The sequence below is a fragment of the Ostrinia furnacalis genome, unplaced genomic scaffold (genome assembly GCF_004193835.3).
Source record: "Ostrinia furnacalis isolate ACB-3 unplaced genomic scaffold, ASM419383v2 OfSCF7525, whole genome shotgun sequence".
Lineage (NCBI taxonomy): Eukaryota > Metazoa > Arthropoda > Insecta > Lepidoptera > Crambidae > Ostrinia > Ostrinia furnacalis.
In genome coordinates, this window is record NW_021137764.1 from 1 (window position 1) to 18032 (window position 18032).

The window sequence follows — 18032 nt, forward strand, 5'->3', positions numbered from 1 at the left end:
TGGCATCAGGGGGAATGAAATTGTTGATCTGGCTGCAAGGAATGGCTTTGATGTTGACCATTCTACGTTGTTGAAGTTACCTCACACTGACTATCAAGCCGCAATCAGTCAAGACCTGAAAAAGATATGGCATGAGTACTGGACAATTACTAGTATGGAAAAGGGAAAATGGTATGCTAAGATCCAAGGAAGCCCGCCCGCCAAACCTTGGTACCATCGGAGGAATGAGAATATAGATAAATGTCTCGTTTCTGTCGGGTCTGGGTTTTTTTTGTATGGGGCGTGACCGTTCTTCTTTTCGAATTTTTCTCACCGTAAAAAACTTCGTTGGACTTCAACGAACATTTAAAAAAAGAATTGGTAAAATTGGTCCAGGGGTTGTTGAGTTATGCGCTTACCAACACATTTTGCGATTTATATTATAGACTAGCGGCCGCCCGCGACTTCGTACGCGTAGATCCCGTTTTACCCCCTTCATATTATAGAGTACAAGATAAATAAGGCAGATTTTTGACGTTCGTTAAAGTAAGATGGTGCAACCCAGCCTAAGTCACGACAAATTAATGTGATTTTGTGTGTTCATATCGGTTAAAAATTATCTTAACTTTTTGGCTAAAAACGGACAGTAGACCGACACCCGTATTCACAAACGATGCTTGCTTAAGTGACGCAGCCAATCGAACGCACAGCGTTGAATAGAGCTCTGTGATTGCTTCGTGTGTCACCCTGTGCGTCCACGCGCACTGAGAGACCTCATAAAAATGTTTGTGAATTAGACCATCAACATAAAACATAACTTCAATGTAATTTGACCATCCAGTTGTGGGAGGCCTGATGTTTGCATTTGTCCTATTCTACTCTAGAACTTGCAAAATCGACTTTACTTCGATCTTCTCCTATGTTCTTTTGAACATTAAATTTCTTTGCGGGTCCGATGACAGTCTAACTTTCCCCCGGGACAAACTTGACCTTCACTAGATGGGTTTTATTGGCTGTAGATCCTGGCTATACAGGAGTTCCCACGGGAGGTAGGAATAGTCCTGTACTCTAGAACTACACGGCTATTATTCCATTAATTAAAAAACTACATACCTTCTCATTAACTTTCACAGGCTGCTTCACAATATAAGGGATCCCTGGCACTGGTCCAAAGATTGAGGGCATCATAGCTGGCGCGAAAATCACTTTGACAGGCTGACTTTGACAGTTACACGCCTCTGTCACCTTCACGCTCTCGCTTTGACAGCAGCAGTGGCGGCACGCTTTGACAGGTTGACTTTGACAGCACGTTTCACTCTCGGTTGTTTGTATGGAAGTGTTTTTCATTTCAATATTTTCTGTTGTTAATGTTTCTGTTTTGTTATTGTTTGTTTGGTTTTTGTTAGTGTATAGTTTTGGTTTTTTGAATTCTTCAGGTGTTTCTAATAAAGGTGTTTTTCGTTTTAAATCTTTTGGCGTTTCTAGTAAATAAGTTTTTTTCTCGGTCTCTCTGTTTTCATTGTTAAAAGGGTGAACTAGTAAGGTTTTTGGATTTCTCAAAGATTTTTGGGAGGCCCCTGAGAGGGCCTCGGGGGTCCCTTTAGTATCCAATTTGGCGATTTTAAAGTCAGTATTTTAATTTAAAAACTGATTCAATGTTCACAATTTTGAAGAATATTTGTTCTAAATAACACTGCACTCACTTTAAATATGCATCAATATATTTTTTCTGTCTGTAAGTATTGTTTTCACTTATTTAGTTTTAATTTATTTAAAATATTTTTATAAACTTATAGAAATTTTAACTCCTGACGAAAAAACGACGATTTATTTATTGTAGTTTATTCAAGACATTTTTATCAGTCGAATTTTTTTATAAGTCACTCACGAAAATCTCATAGTTTTCACTAAAAATCACTGTCATAGTTCACCACAATTAATTAAAGCACCAATCCAAACAATACATCATTGAAAACAAACAAACCAATGTATATTCCACACAATGTCAAGTTCACACACGTAAACAAAAGGTCAACGACCTACCACGTGACTTTGTTTACAAACAACGTAAACAAAACCATTAAACTGTCAGATCGCTGTCAAAAAGCGCGCGAAACGGCCATTTTGGCGGCCATAACGTTTTGATTTCGAAATACGCGCCAATTTATTTTTGTTTTAGTTTTGAATTGGTTGCAAATGTGTTAGCAAAACGTGCCAGTGATGGGTACGTCTGTACGCGACGCAGTCCAGAGTTTAACTGAGTTTGTACTTGAGTGGGAGGGACTGTAAGAGGCGTGGTGAGATTCGACACGCCCTCTGGCATAGATCTTAAATTATTAGCAGTCTAGACGTCCAAAGATGGCCGGTTTAGAAAAATTTAGTTTTAGAGCTGTGCAGTTTAGGTGGATTATTTGGAAGTATTTGTCATAAATGTATAGGGAGTAATATTAGAACCTAAGGCCTTTATAAACATTATAAAGTAGCTGACCCCGCGAACCGTGTACAGTTTAATAAGTACTCAATAAATGCATTTCAGGTTAGAGTGCTGGTCGAGCGAAAATGCGGGACTATTCTCATCTCTCGTCCCCACACCTGCAGCTCCTGTTTAGCCAGGATTTACAGCTTGATCGCCAATAAAACCTAACCAATGAAAGTGGTAGGGCAAGCTTTAATTAAGACGTGTACTACGTATAAGCGCCTTGATCTATACTCAAATACTTACGAGCATAGCTTACGGTTTAACAAATTTTTGGCCTACCTTAGTAGGCGACCGGAATTACTAAAAATAAACTTAATATTCTAAAAATAAATTCACTTCTTCACACAAATTCTAACAACTGATCGGCATTTTCTACGACATTTCCTAAATTGATCATAAAAACGAAAGTGTTAAATTGCACCTTACGTCTTTCGCTATAAGGTACCTAGTTATAATAAAACCGTATGAATCTAAGATCTAGACAAATATCAAGGCGTGGAAGGAAGGAGGCCTGAACTGAGAGGGACACTCCTCCCTACAAAGACATGATAAGATATATTTATTTTAAAATCGGAAGCACACTGGAATATTTTTAGATCCCTTACTTATTTAGGAAATAAAAAATCTAAGTAAGTATAGTCGAGTTAATTTCAAAATATTCTGCTCTCTGTCTGTTTCACCGTCAATACTGCGCTACAGCAACATTTTAATGTACAGTTTATATGATTACATTTTATTAATGTTTGAGTTTGTATTGAAATAATATGATCGTTAAAAGGCTAACAATATTGAAACATTGACACTGCCAATATTTATGAACTCATAAAAACTTATAAAACTCATTTATTTCTGTAAATAAGCTTAAAAAAAGCACTTTTACACGTCCCAGTCTTAACCCTACCACTGCTTCAGGACAATAAAAGGGCCAGTGTACACCTTGACCCACATAGGAACCGAACCCAGTACCTCCTGCTCTGTAACCTCTACACAAAAGAATCAAATCACCCATTAAACAAAACAACCGTTTCACAAATAGAAAAATGTCCCCTTTTTTGTTTCCTTAACAGAGGGGAAAAAGGAATTTGTAAAACAATCATTGCTTGTTGATTTTTCCACAGAAAGACTTGCTTTGAATGTTAATCGAGAAAGGCATTCAATTAGTATCGAATTCTTTTACTTTTCAATCGAGTTTGAGGACAATAAAATGTTAAAAATTAAGGAAGGACTTTAAAAAAAAATTTGCGAACAGCTAGGGACTGGAATTCGCTGCCTGCTGCTGTCTTTCCAGAACATTATGATCCGGGCCTTGATTATGATGAGCATTATAAGGCGAGAGTGAATAGGCACTTACAGCACAGAATAATAATAAGTATTACAGGGCAGATATGTACCATCCTAGACTGTATCTCACTTAACATCAGGTGCGATTGCGGTCAAATACCTGCCTTATTCTGCATAAAAAGCCTAAGAATATGTTATCAATAATCAAACTGAGCAGAAATGTTGTCACTTTGGGAATCGAACTCGTGACTTCTAAATGTGATAGGGATCTTACGGTAAGATCTTGCACCGGCAGTGGTAAGATTCTTACCACTAGACCACATAGGTGCAAGGTCGATATTATGTAGGTATAGCAAATAGCTAGACAGGTGGACTTGAAATCAACCACCAACCAAACCGGGCAGAAAATTATGTCCTCTAATATGGAATTCGAAACCGAGATTTCAAGATCAGTGGGCTGAGTGAGTTTATATCAAACGTCATCAGATTCACTAGTGAGCGCATTAAAAAATGTATGAAAATTTTAGTTCTTGAACGTTGGGGCGCTGTGCCGTCATACATTTAATGTAAGTAATTTTTTTACGCGCTCACTAGTGAGCGCGTTTGATGTAAACTCACACTAGACTATCAGTAAAAATTATACGGGACTATTCCCACCTCTCGTTCCCACCACTGCAACTCCTATGTAGCCAGGATCTACAGCTTGACCGCCATAAAAACCCAACCAAAGAAGGTCAAGTTTGTCCCGGGGGAAAGTTAAACAGTCATTGGACCCGCAACGAAATAAATCAGAAGAACCGGCTGTCAGTAAGTAGTTAAGGCGAGACAGGTAGTTTTCTTACACAACATAGTGCTTAAACTGTCGATGGTTGGCTTAGAACAAGCCTTACCATGAACTATTAGAGTAAAAAATTTGTCCCTTCTGGGAACCGAACCCTAGACTTCTAAGTCTGAGATAGGCGATCTTACCACTAGGCCACAGAGGTGCATACTGTGGCCTACAACAAGCCCTACCGCGAACTAAGCTGAGTCGAAAATTTTGTCCTCCATGGGAATCGAACCCGGCACTTCTATCTGAGACGTATAAACAAGCTTACCTTTGAAGCTCGACTAATCCCTCTTTGGGTCTCTACGATTAATGTTAATTAAGTACTGACCCCTCAAATTGTAGGTAACTAATAATAGTGTTGTAGCATAGCGGTGATACAAACTTATCGACAAAAAAAGTAAAAGTATTTTATTTGCCAACAAAAGGTTTACAAACAGTCTGTTCTTCTAGCGGCTGCTGCACTAAGCTGTGCATGTGTCGCAACAGCGATAAGTTTAACAATATTGATGAAACATAGGCACTAATGATAAAGATAGGGCAACGTTCGACACTGTATTTTTCACTTTTCACTTTGTCGATTTAAATTTTATTTTAATTACAGTTTATTTCAGTACCTATTTAAATCAGGAGTATAGGTATTCATAGTTATAATATTTGTGAAGCTAAAAGTATGAGAAGATACTAAGCTAAAAGTATCAGATGGTGGACTGTACTCCTCGTTCGTATAAATAAATCGTATGTATTGTATTTGTGACTTTCTTAGGTAGTAATTATGAAGTTAAAAATAAATAGATGATTATAGGCTTACCTGATCATCCGAAGGTCGGCACCTTAGCCTCGTAGTGCAGTTCGAGAAGTTACCCAGCGCTGGGCACTACAATGACCACGCCAAACAACTTCACCGCCACACCGCCACTCAATTTAATAAAAAAAACAATTTCGAAGTACTTTTACACTGTTTTAGTAAAAATAATTATGCTTGCACGATACTATTCCGACAAAAACCGCACAACTCCCCGCGGCCCGCGATTCGAATCGAAAACGTCTCGACGAACCGAGTTCAACATTCCAACTGACAGTGTTTCCACTTTCAACAAATGTTGCTACCCGAAAATAATCAAATTGCAACACTACAGTACTTATTTCTTGTTTTGAACACTGTAGTAGTTGCGAATTTACGATACATATATGAATAAATTGCAAACATGCCCCAAAAAAATTAACTTGGAGAAAAACGTCGTGGGTGGGACGTTTCGCTTGCCGCTTTTTGGTCTAAAATTCTATAAAATTCATTTATTTCTCTAAGTAGGCTTTCAAAGAACACTTTTACTCTGAACCTTGAACTACGAAGATATGTATCATGTAAACTTGTGACCGTTATCAATCTATCATTATGAGTTCGATTCCCACCTGAAGCAATAGATTTAAAGAACTCGCTAAACAATGTGTTGTTGCCTTTTTTTATCGATATCCCCAAACTATCGACACCTTCCCCACCCTAGCCCGCAGTCCAGCACCATTTCACGGTCCGCTTGAGTTAACTACACAAGCAAATGTACCTTTAAGTCCCTTTAAGTTATATTAGGGCTGACTAGTCAGTTTAGTTTGAAGTGTTGAACACTGATACGGCACAAACTAGTTTGATTTCAAAACTAGTGATAACTCACGGGTTTGGTTTATCAAAGAGAGACGAGCAAGCCAAAATATTTACAAGCTTAAAACAGCAAAGCAATTTTTGGCTTACAGTAGGCGCACACCGTTGATTTTTAGTTGGCCGATAGTTGTGCTCGATTTCAAATTGTATGAAGAATCGGCCAAATCGAATCGGCGTACTTAGTGTGCGCACTCCCATACATGCCCATACTGATCAACAGCCCGACTAAACTATCGGCCGACGAAAAATCAACGGTGTGCGCCTACTCTTAGTCTTATTAAAGTGTCTTTGAATTAGTCTAATTTTTCTTCTTTCTTTTAACTATCAAGAAATAACGATTCTTTTCTGTTCGTGAAAGCCAATTAAACAAAAACTGGTGCGACGATGTTGCATGGTGTGTAAAAAATTGACGTCCAACCCCTTCAAAGATTTCCACAAAGATCGGTCCTGCGCTCCCCGCATCCAGGCACATCCCACGACCTTTACTAGATCGTCGGTCCACCTAGTGGAAGGCCTGCCCACGCTACGTCTTCCGGCTCGTGGTCGCCACTCGAGAACTTTTCTGCCCCAGAAGCCATCAAAAAATCATATTCGCTTCTTCCTTAGGCTGGTTTTAGTGTCACGCGGACCGTCCGGTGCGGACCCACTCCGCACGGCCAATCTGTATGAACTTCTAGGAAGCGTTTTAGAGTAATGCGGTCCGGAGGAACCGCTCCGCTCCCTAACAGTTCATACAGATCGGCTGTGCGGAGCGATCCGCACTGACAGTCCGCGTAACACTAAAACCAGCCTTACTCTGAAACCTGTGGTTTCACACATATTTTTTGCGAAATTTTAAATCCATTATAACCCGTGCCCCTAGGATTGGCGATATAACTGTCCAAAGCAGACGAACAATGGGTAGCGGGTTTGATTCCGATCTGTGATTTATAAGGGCGTGGGGTAGGGTGCCCATGATTTTGTGTGTGAATGAGAAATCATTCTTTATTATGTAAATGGTCAGCAAATTTAACTTTCCCCGGGGAGAGTTAATGTTATTGGACCCGTAAAGATATTAATCAGAAGATAATAGAAGTTTGAAGATTAAAGATCCACTTAATGGCAGGGAAAAAGGGATATGTAAAAGGCAACCTTTAGTTTTTTCTTTTTAAAAATAAGATTGAAAATAATTTCCAAATAATAATTTCATTTCATATTATCGCAAAATCGCATAAGTGTAATTACTAGTGCGTAGATAAGTGGACGCGGAGTGCGGCCCTTCAAATCCCGATACCATGGTCACCCCAGCGAAGAGGGGTTGAGATGAGTGAGGGCGTCTGTTTTTGAAGCGGTCACGCACTCGCTATGACTTGGGTTTGTAGACTATTCTTTGTTGTAAAATAACACCGTAACTATCGAGTTTAGAGGCGGGCATCACGGGGCTCAAGATTAACTGCCGGAAGACCCAAGAGATGCGATCTGGAGTGAGGAATTGCACACCATTACGGATTGGTGCAGAGGATGTGGAACGTGTCCACAATTTTACCTACCTCGGGAGCGTCGTGTCAGAGACTGGAGGTACCGAAGTGGACATCACTTCGCGCATTGCCAAGGCTAGAGCCACCTTCGCACAACTTCGCCCCGTATGGCAGTCACGGAAACTGACCCAAAGGGTCAAGATCAAAATTTTCGGGTCCGGATTTATCGTTAAATCCGTGCTGCTCTATGGGTGTGAAACGTGGAAGGTCACCAAGGTCATCTCGCACCAGCTGCAGGTCTTCGTCAACCGCTGCCTTCGCCGAATTCTCGGCATATACTGGCCTGAAAAAATCTCCAACGTCGAGCTATTGGAACGCTGCCACGAAATTCCGATCGACCAGCAGATCAAGCGCCGCAGGTGGAACTGGATCCCGATCACATCCCCAAGCAGGCTCTGGATTGGAACCCCCAAGGAAAACGCAAACGTGGTCGCCCCAAGCAAACTTGGCGGCGCACTGTGGCAGACGAGGCGAAGAAGATCGGCAAGACTTGGAGCGAGATCAAACACATAGCTCAAGACCGAACGCGATGGAGGACTGTTGTGGACGCCCTCTGCCCCATCTAGGGGACTTAGGACCATAAGTCAAGTAAGTCAACTATCGTGAATCTCCTCCCGTGCCGCTCCCATACCTCAGGCAGACTGAGTTAAGCGCTAGACCCGAGGCTAGACCTATAGCTAACATTTTATTAACAATACGTTAGATTATCACCGGTCAACAAAAAAAAAATTTTTTTTTGCGCATGGATTTTACTAATTATATTCTGATTATTTAAGCATTAAAAATTATTTATATTAAAAAGTGCGATTATAAATCTAAAATATTTGCTTTTTAAAAAGTTATAGCGATTTGAATTTTCCATCTTCATAGTAGAATGTCTCTAAAGATGCACGTCAAATTCTCATTGGGATACATTTATAGATAATTATGGGGGTTTATTCGCAAGAACAAGGGGCACGCTTCCATAAAAATATAGTGGGATTTGAGAGACGACGTTACCAAGGCCAGTATACTGAAAGCATGATAGGGTTAGGTTTTTATGAGAAAAATCTTCTATGGAAGATGACAGGAAAGTAGAACTTTTCATTTTTTATAAATATTTGGACTCTATTTTAAAACTTCTCTTGTGAGAATGAATCTTAAATGGATGTTTGGTATATTTTAATTATTAGAAAAAAAGAAAAAAAAAATAAAAAAATATATTTGGCAACAAATTAAATCATCTCTATATTATTATCCATGTTTCATACATTCATTGATATGAATTTTTCGATTTTTACACATAAAAGCAAATTCAGAACAATTTATTGTTGTTATTCTTATTTCTAGGTAAGAAAGCAATAAAAATAAGCTATGCATAACCGCACGGGCAAAAATACTGTAAACAGTTGTTATCAATAAAACCACAAAATAATTGAAATATAATTTATTAAGCATTAAATATTAACGTACACAACTACAACTTTCATAGTAACGGAATCGTATCAAAGTTAAATAATTCATTCATTCGTACATCGAATAAAAATATCGATTTATCGACATTTCAAGTAACTTATACTTATTAGAGACTTAAAACCCGGTCTGTGAGCACGTAGAATTTTGTCCAATGACCCCAAGCTACCCATCCTTATCGCTCGCGCGTAATTATATTGCTGTCGCGACTGTGCGACGGGCGCCCGCAGTGAGTGTGCGAGCGCGACAGCAACATAATTACGCGCGAGCGATAAGGATGGGTAGCTTGGGGTCATTGGACAAAATTCTACGTGCTCGCAGATCAGACTATAGTCGACCGATAATTTGGTCGGCTTTCAATTTGTGTGAAGACTCGGCCGATACTAAATCTGTGTAATGTGCGCACTTCCATACATGCCCATACTGATTAACAGCCCGACCAAACTATTGGCCGACTAAAAGTCTGTAGCCAGGTGTCTCTTCAGACTATTGCCCGTTTTCACCATCAATCCCTAATTTTTAAGTGATCCCTATGAAACCAAAAATCTATGTGTTACCATAGGGGTCACTTAAAAATTAGGGTTTGATAGTGAAAACAAGCATAATGCCCGTATTCACAAACGATGCTTGCTTAAGTGAAGCAGCTAATCAAACGCATAGCGTTGAATAGAGCTCTCTGATTGATTCGTGTCACCCTATGCGTCTACGCGCACTGTGAGACCTCATAGTAATGTTCGTGAATACGGGCATAATGCCCGTTTTCACCATCAATCCCAAATTTTTCAGTGACCCCTTATGGTAACACTTCAAGAATTTTGTTTTCGTAGGAGTCACTTAAAAATTAGGAATGATAATGAAAAAGGGCTTTATGCCCGTTGTCACCATTAATACCTACCTAATTTTAAAGTGACCCCTATGGTAACACTTAACAGAAATTTAGTTTTCATCAGGGTCACTTAAAAATTAGGGATTAATGGTGAAAACGGGCATAAGTATACGCAAAAAAAAAACACTAGTGATTTTTAACTTAAAACTTGTCTATCTTATAAACAGAGCAAGTATTTTAAACACGTTTTTATAAAACAACTTTTTACTAAACAATAATACAATGTTTAGTTTTAGTCTAAGAAATAAATGCAAGCGATCATTTTTATAATAATTTATATAAATTAAAATTAATAGCTAAACGTGTTACTAAGCGCAAAAAGTAGAGAACGGCTGGATCGATTTGGATAAAATTTTATAAATCTTCGTTGAAGTCCTTAAAATTTTCTGTGAAATATTTCGAATCCGAGAAAAAATCACGTATTTTAGTCGAAAGATAATCATCATCATTTCAGCCACAGGACGTCCACTGCTGAACATAGGCCTCCCCCAATGAATTCCATAATGACCGGTTGGTAGCGGCCTGCATCCAGCGCCTTCCTGCTATAGATAAAGCCCGGTCTGTGAGCACGTAGAATTTTGTCCAATGTCCCCAAGCTACCCATCCTTATCGCTCGCGCGTAATTATATTGCTGTCGCGACTGTGCGACGGGCGCCCGCAGTGAGTGTGCGAGCGCGATAGCAACATAATTACGCGCGAGCGATAAGGATGGGTAGCTTGGGGTCATTGGACAAAATTCTACGTGCTCGCAGACCAGACTATAGTTCGTTTCACCCACTCGGACGCGCCCCAGCAATGTTTGGTCCCGGTCGCGCGGGGTGCGGGGAGTGTGGTCCGAGCAAGCCGTAAGGCATTACTGTAGTGTGCGTGTGCACTCATGGAGCATTTAGCGTGTACCGATAACACTCAAACATTAGCGGAAGAATGGTGGGGCGCGTCTTCGTGGATTAAACGATCTATACCTTTATGATCGAAAGATTGGAATCTTATAAATTCTACTGGTTAGTAGATGCCATTTACTTTCAGTCTTACAAATATAAAATTATAAAAGCAATCACCCATCAAAAGGTCGTTGGTTCAATTCCCACCTGTGGCAATCGATTAATTGACTTGAAACATACAAAAAATACAGTCGAATTGAGAACCTTTTTTTCAGAAGTAGGTTAAATAAAAGGAACATTTTTAATTAAGGGTTCCAATTAAGGGTTAAAGGAACCATGAATCTCTCCAATATCTGTTAAGGTCCATAATAAAAAAAATTGAAACTGACTTGTCCAATTAAGGATTAAATGTGATTTAGCTTAAAAGCTAAATTATTTAGAACTTTATTTTCTTGTGTTAAGGTCCAAACTCGGTCCAAAACTGTAACTGAACTGACCAATTAAGGGTTAAATAAGATTTACTCGTCCAAAAGCGCCATGAATCTGTTCTTAGCGACGCCCACATCATCGTCATAATCATCATCAGCGCTCTCTTCGGCTTCTGAACCGTTGGAATCATCATTCTCACTTGAAGATGTCACTGGAGTGTCTTGCTTGTCTTCAGCTGATGTTAAAGCCTGCACCCATTTGACGTACTTCACTTCTGGGCAGGTTTCGAAGTGGTCTGTGGACAAAAGTTTGTTTTGTTAACATCATAGGTTGTATGGAAGAGATTGCTTTATAGCCAGGGTGGAAAAAATCACAATTTTTTTTTTATAAAAAAAAAAAAGTTTTTTTTTAATTCACGATTTTTTTATTAATCACATTTTTTTTATTGGGTTTTGAGATTATTTCTTTAGTTTTTCTTATGGAAAACATTTTTATTTACGTAGAATTGATATATAGAACTGGCAACACCGCCAAAAAATATGTGGTTATTTAAAAAATCGCAAATATGTTTGTATGGAAAAATTAAAATTTTCCAATTCTCCATATAAAACGACAATTTCATACATTAACACCTAGTATTAACATTGTTTTCGAACATTACAGTTGATTATTATAAGCTCTCGGGCTTTTATTAATTTCATTTTCGGTCATTGATTGAAATCTGTGATTTTTATTTTAAAAATCGTGATTTGAATCATGTTTATAGCGATTCTAGCTGTGCCCGCAACTTCGTACGCGTGCCCCTATTGACTGTAGGGTGAGCCGTTGGAGCAGAAAAGTTCTTAAGTGGCGACCACGGGTCGGAAGACATAGCGTGGGCAGGCCTTCCACTAGGTGGACCGACGATCTGGTGAAGGTCGCTTGAAGATTTTACATGCGGGCAGGACCGGTCGTTGTGAAATCCTTGGGGGAGGCCTTTGTCCAGTGGACGTCATTTTGGCTGAAACGAACGAATATAAACAAGATAAATTTGTTTCATAAGTTTTAAGATATGACTTTTTTTTTTATCCACAACGAGGAAGCTCTTGGCCTGTATCTCACCTGATGGTAAGTGACGATCAGGCCGAAGGTGGAAGCGAGCTTCACCCGGAATCCTCAACCACGGAGGAAACTATTTTTTTTAAATGGACATTTTCTCGATACGTCTTCAAATTCAAATTCAAAACGTTTATTGCATGTCACATTACAATTTATATGTTGTTGCAAAATAGTGACGCCCTGCAAGGGCACAGCAAAACATCAGAGAGAGGGTTAGTATTTACCTTAAAAATAATTTTAAATAACATGGTCAGTATTATACGAAACAAAAACAATTTGAATTGAGACGTATGAATGACATATTGGAATGCTTCGAGCTTTCCAATACGTCAGAAAATTATTAATTAAATTTTAGTCAAGCTTGTCATTAAAAAATTCTGGTAAGTCATAGTAGCCTTTATTTATTAGGAATGATTTTAGTGTTTTATGAACAGTGTTCATTTTTCTTGATTTTTAATGTCTTAGGCCTATCTACCTCTTGGTGTGACGTGCCAATTTTGGAACGCCCTGTATAAAAGATGTAACATACCTTTTCGCTCTGTGAAACCTGGAGGTCTCAACCAAAGGCATATCTTGCCGTCTAGCGCCATTCTAAGTAGGCTGTTAGCTGCCCTGTATGTATCTAACCTGTAACAATAAAAATATAACAATAATATAGATACATAGATAGAAGATAGATTTTATTTATTTCACACCACAAACAAATCGAAAATGTGCTGTTTTTGAAGATTTCATTTTAATATAAATGTTAGTTCTTGAAATCTAAAATAAATGAATATCGCTATGTGACAAAATCGGGATAAAAACTACCCTATGTTTTAACTGGTTCTATGTCTGAGAAAGTTAACGTAATATTTAAAAGTAAAGTTAATGTCGGCTGTTTGGTGTAGTGGTTCTAAAACAGACTACTGTGCCGAGAGGTCCCAGGTTCGATTCCCGGCCAGGCAGAAATTTAAATGAAGAATTTTAATGTCCAGCAGTGCAGTGGAAACGAACGAACGGACTTACCTGGCCGCCTTAGCAGTGAGATACCCTCGTTTCTTAGCCCAGCCATCGCAAATGTCTCTAGGGGACCAGACATCGTCGTTCTCCGGGTGATCCATTCGCAACAGCTTGGGCAAGTCTAGCCTTTCTGCTAGATACCTGTGAAAGAAACATCATCATTATCACCATCATCATCATCATCATCATTCTTTAGGTGAACTATCCGCAAAAGTGCTGGATCGAAATCATTGGGGAGGCCTATGTTCAGCAGTGGACGTCCTGTGGCTGAAATGATAGTAATGATGATGATTCGTAATAGCTTGGGCAAGTCTAGGCTTTCTGCTAGGTACCTGGGAAAGAAATATCATCATCATCATTATCAGTAGCCTAATTCACGTATTTTGACAGTCAAGATCTCGCTGAAGTTTAGAAGTCGTCCCATTGAAAAACAGTTCTAAATCCGTATTCATAAGGGTCATTTCGATGAACGATTACTCGATAGGATCGCATTCAACGATTTGTTGTCGTTGAAGTTTTGTTACGTGAATAAGGCTACAGATCATTATTCTTAAGGTAAGTATCCACAATAAGTTTGGCCAGACTAACCACTCTGCTAGGTATCTGAGAAAAAACATTATCTATTTATTAATTTTATATAACTTGAAACTACATTTTATATAACTTGAAAAAATCTCATAGCCTAAGGTTGGAATCGAACCCACTACCTTTAGCTTTCACCAAATATCTAAGTAGCACAGATGGTGACAGCGAGAGCAGACGCCCGGCAAGCGAAAGGTTATGGATTCGATTCCCAACTTAGGCAATTCCATTTTTTTAAGTTATTTAAAATTAAGAAATATTATCATCATCATCAGGTCATCAGTGAGTGATCAAACCTGAAGTGAGTAATGTAGTTTTGACCGTTTATTTACTCTATTATTACAGTCGATCATCAAATCGTAAATTACCTGATTGTGGTGTATGGTTCCCTAAGCTGAGCTATGGGGTAAGACCCCATGAGGATCTGGATAGGCCGCGGCACCTTCGAAGGGAACACCAGGCCTGGACAATCGCATAGACGGACCTGGGAAACAAAAATATAGCTTCAGATCCAGGGAAAACACTATAGTCTGGTCTGCGAGCACGTAGAATTTTGTCCAATGACCCCAAGCTACCCATCCTTATCGCTCACGCGTAATTATATTGCTGTTGCGCTCGCACACTCACTGCGGGCGCCCGTCGCACAGTCGCGACAGCAACATAATTACGCGTGACCGATAAGGATGGGTAGCTTGGGGTCATTGGACAAAATTCTACGTGCTCACAGACCGGGCTTTAGATCAATGAATGAATGAACAGGGAAAGAGTCAATGAGTGATTAAAGAATGGGTCAATAAATGAAAGGTGAATGAATGATTTTGGATAATCAAGTGAATGGCGAACGATGAAATGAATGAATAAGTGATAGTGAACGAATGAACAAGTAAGTGACTGATGAACGAGTGATCGAGTAAATTAATAAAAAGTAGGTAGCATAAAAATGAACCAGTAAACAATAATCCCACTAAAAACATTCTGTAAAAAACTAACCAAGTCTCGATGGAGCTGCTTGTTTATCTCTAAAAAGTAATGAAATCTAGACAAAGTCGTGCCAAGTCTATGGTTCCTTACTGCGATTTCTTTATTATTATAGTTAATGTTGTGTGACTTGGCCGTTGAACAATCTTTATTAAGATAAATAAATAAAAAATATAATAAAAGGTATTTATTTCAGGCATAGCCCATAAAAGTGTTAGTAACAAAGGTCTTATAAACTATGGTTAGTAAATCACACAGTAACCTAAACATAATTATAATTAAAGAACGACAATTTGGTGTCTTTAGTAAGATGGACGCGTGTCCAGTGCTGCATGATGGCACTGTCCACGTCCAACCTCGCCGCGACACTCTGCAGGAGGCTGTTGGAGCTGCCACGCACACGGTGGATCAGGGACGCAGTGCGCTTTCTTAAAATGGCAGCAAAGCTATCTACTCGAGCTTCTGCCAGCATCCCTGATGCACCGCAGTATCGTCGCAGCCCCATCAGCATCCTGAATGCGTCATTATACTGAGTGCGCAGGGCCCTGTATGCTCCTTGGGTGTAGTTTGTCCACAGGCTGCACGTGTACAGAGAGTTACAGTAGGCTTTAAAAAGTGTGATCTTAATCTGTTTAGTACATCGCGCAAACCTGCGAGCAATCATATTAGCCCTAACACACAACGCCCTGCGCTCCCGTTCTAGGTCTAAGTCATCCTTGAGCGACTCAGTGACCCAATGCCCCAGGTACTTAAAGCTCTGCACTTGTTTCAGAGGAGTGCCATTGAGCCTGACAGATGGAACCCTGTATGACTTGTTTTTAAGATAATCTTGTTTATAAGATAATCATACATAAGTATAATTGAAATACGCAGCTTTATTAAGCCTACAATTAACTGGTTATTGAATCAATGTTTTCCAAGTGGCAATTTTCCATCGTCAATGGGTAGCGGTTCTGGTGACAGATTGGTGCAATGGTGTCATGGAGCACCTGGTTTTGTCACCCTTCAACGGCCAAGTCACACAACATTAACTATAATAATAAAGAAATCGCAGTAAGGAACCATAGACTTGGCACGACTTTGTCTAGATTTCATTACTTTTTAGAGATAAACAAGCAGCTCCATCGAGACTTGGCTAGTTTTTTACAGAATTAACTATTATTTAAAAAATAAATGTTTATTGACAATAGATAAATATAATTATCTAAATAAATATTGTAAAAGACGAATAGCGAATTCGCTATCATATTTTATTAAATATTTAGCCATTAATTTGGCTAGCCAAACTGCTTTTATTGAGCAGAACATGGATGTTCGACCCTTGGAATCTGTTCCAAATCATAATTTAAATTACATCGTAAGACAATAGAGGATAACTCTGGCATACAAAATTCGGGTACAAAGAAATTTAACGGTTTTAATTTAGTGCATCAAAATGTACAAGGCTTCTCCGGCAAAGACTTGGAAATTGAGTTATTTATCCAAGAATTGAATATTCATGTCTTATGTTTAACGGAACATTGGCTCAGGCAATATGAACTAATGCTGAGCATTAATAATTATAAGCTTATTAGTTCATTCACTAGAGAGTTAGCTATTCGTGGAGGGTCACTAATATTAATCAATGATAAATTAAAATGTAAAGAGCGTAAAGATATTGTATCTCTCTCTGTTGAGCGAACTATTGAGCTGTCATGTGCAGAACTGGACGACTATGTTATTGTATGTGTATATAGACCCCCATCTAGTAACTATGAATTATTTGAAACCACAATGGAAGAGGTACTTAGAAGAGTGTGTAATAGTTCAAAGAAAGTAGTTGTATGTGGAGACTTTAATATCAATATAATAGAAGATTCCTCTCTTTCAATACGGTTTTTAAATTTATTCAAATCTTTTAACTTGTTAAATCTTTTCTCTGAACCAACTAGGGTGACTCCAACAGTTGTAGTTTTACAGTAAAACAAAAAGAAAAAGCTACTTTAACGGTTTCATTATATAACAGTAAATATAATTAAATGTTCCTGTATCGCTAGTAATAAATTAAATATCGTTTTCAGATCGAAATGAGTATTGTTTTGAAGACCGGGTTTGTGAGTGTTACAATATCAAATTCCAACCACAAACCGTATTTAAAGGAAAGTTGTTGGTATTGGCTGGACAAGTCCGAGATGTAGAAGAATTAGGAACAAAACAAGGGCAGAGTTCAATAATTCACGCTCTCATCATAAGGCAAACATCTGTGCACAACAACTACTGTGACTCATTTTTGTACTACCACGTTACTATAGTCTAGTTATTTCCAAATTGTAAACGGCTATTAAACCAGCCCTATCGAAATACAGTCCACTCTTTTATTTTAGTTCCCAGTAGGACCCTTTTCATGCGATTAATTAATGATATTAAAATGTATTATGTAGAATCGCTTTGTCATTGACAGATACATCTGATGACAGAGCTTACATTATTTCTACTTTTGACCACCATGAGCGCTGCGATAGATTATGTTACCCCCACCTAGTACTTCGCACCCAGCGAATAGGTTCCAGTAATGGAACCATAACCGAGCTTCATCATGTGCGGGCTTTACATGTCTATTCCAGCCACATACATATTTCTTTTTACAAGTATGCTTCATCTTACAGCTATAAATTGAGGCTTCCTTTAGAACGTCTATTATTTGGTCATATAAATTTTGCAGTACAGTGCTATGGTTAGGGTCTGTACATATTGAACCTGCACACTCTGTTAATACTGCCGGAAAATCAATTTGTTTGAGCCTCTCGTGACAAAATTTTGTGTATTCTGATATTTGCGAATCATCCCGCTCTCCCCAAAGAATGTGACATGATCGCAAGATTCTTTTTTCGGTATTAAGGTATTAAGATTACACTGTATTTCAAGGGGAAAGTGGTCTGACCGGAACACGCCATGATTAATTGATACCCTATTCACTGTATGCCTAGCTGCCTGGGTCACTACACA

General features: G+C 38.8%; 1 protein-coding gene across 1 annotated transcript; it reads right to left on the reverse strand.

Annotated features, from left to right (window-relative positions):
• Positions 1-10950: 10950 nt before the first annotated feature.
• On the reverse strand, positions 10951-14566 carry LOC114364993 (guanine nucleotide-binding protein-like 1). The gene is made up of 4 exons (XM_028321390.1): positions 14438-14566; positions 13494-13628; positions 13015-13112; positions 10951-11682 (listed from the first exon to the last, which is right to left on the reverse strand). The coding sequence occupies exons 1-4, from the start codon at positions 14485-14487 to the stop codon at positions 11477-11479; spliced, it is 489 nt and encodes a 162-aa protein (XP_028177191.1). The 5' UTR covers positions 14488-14566; the 3' UTR covers positions 10951-11476.
• Positions 14567-18032: the final 3466 nt, after the last annotated feature.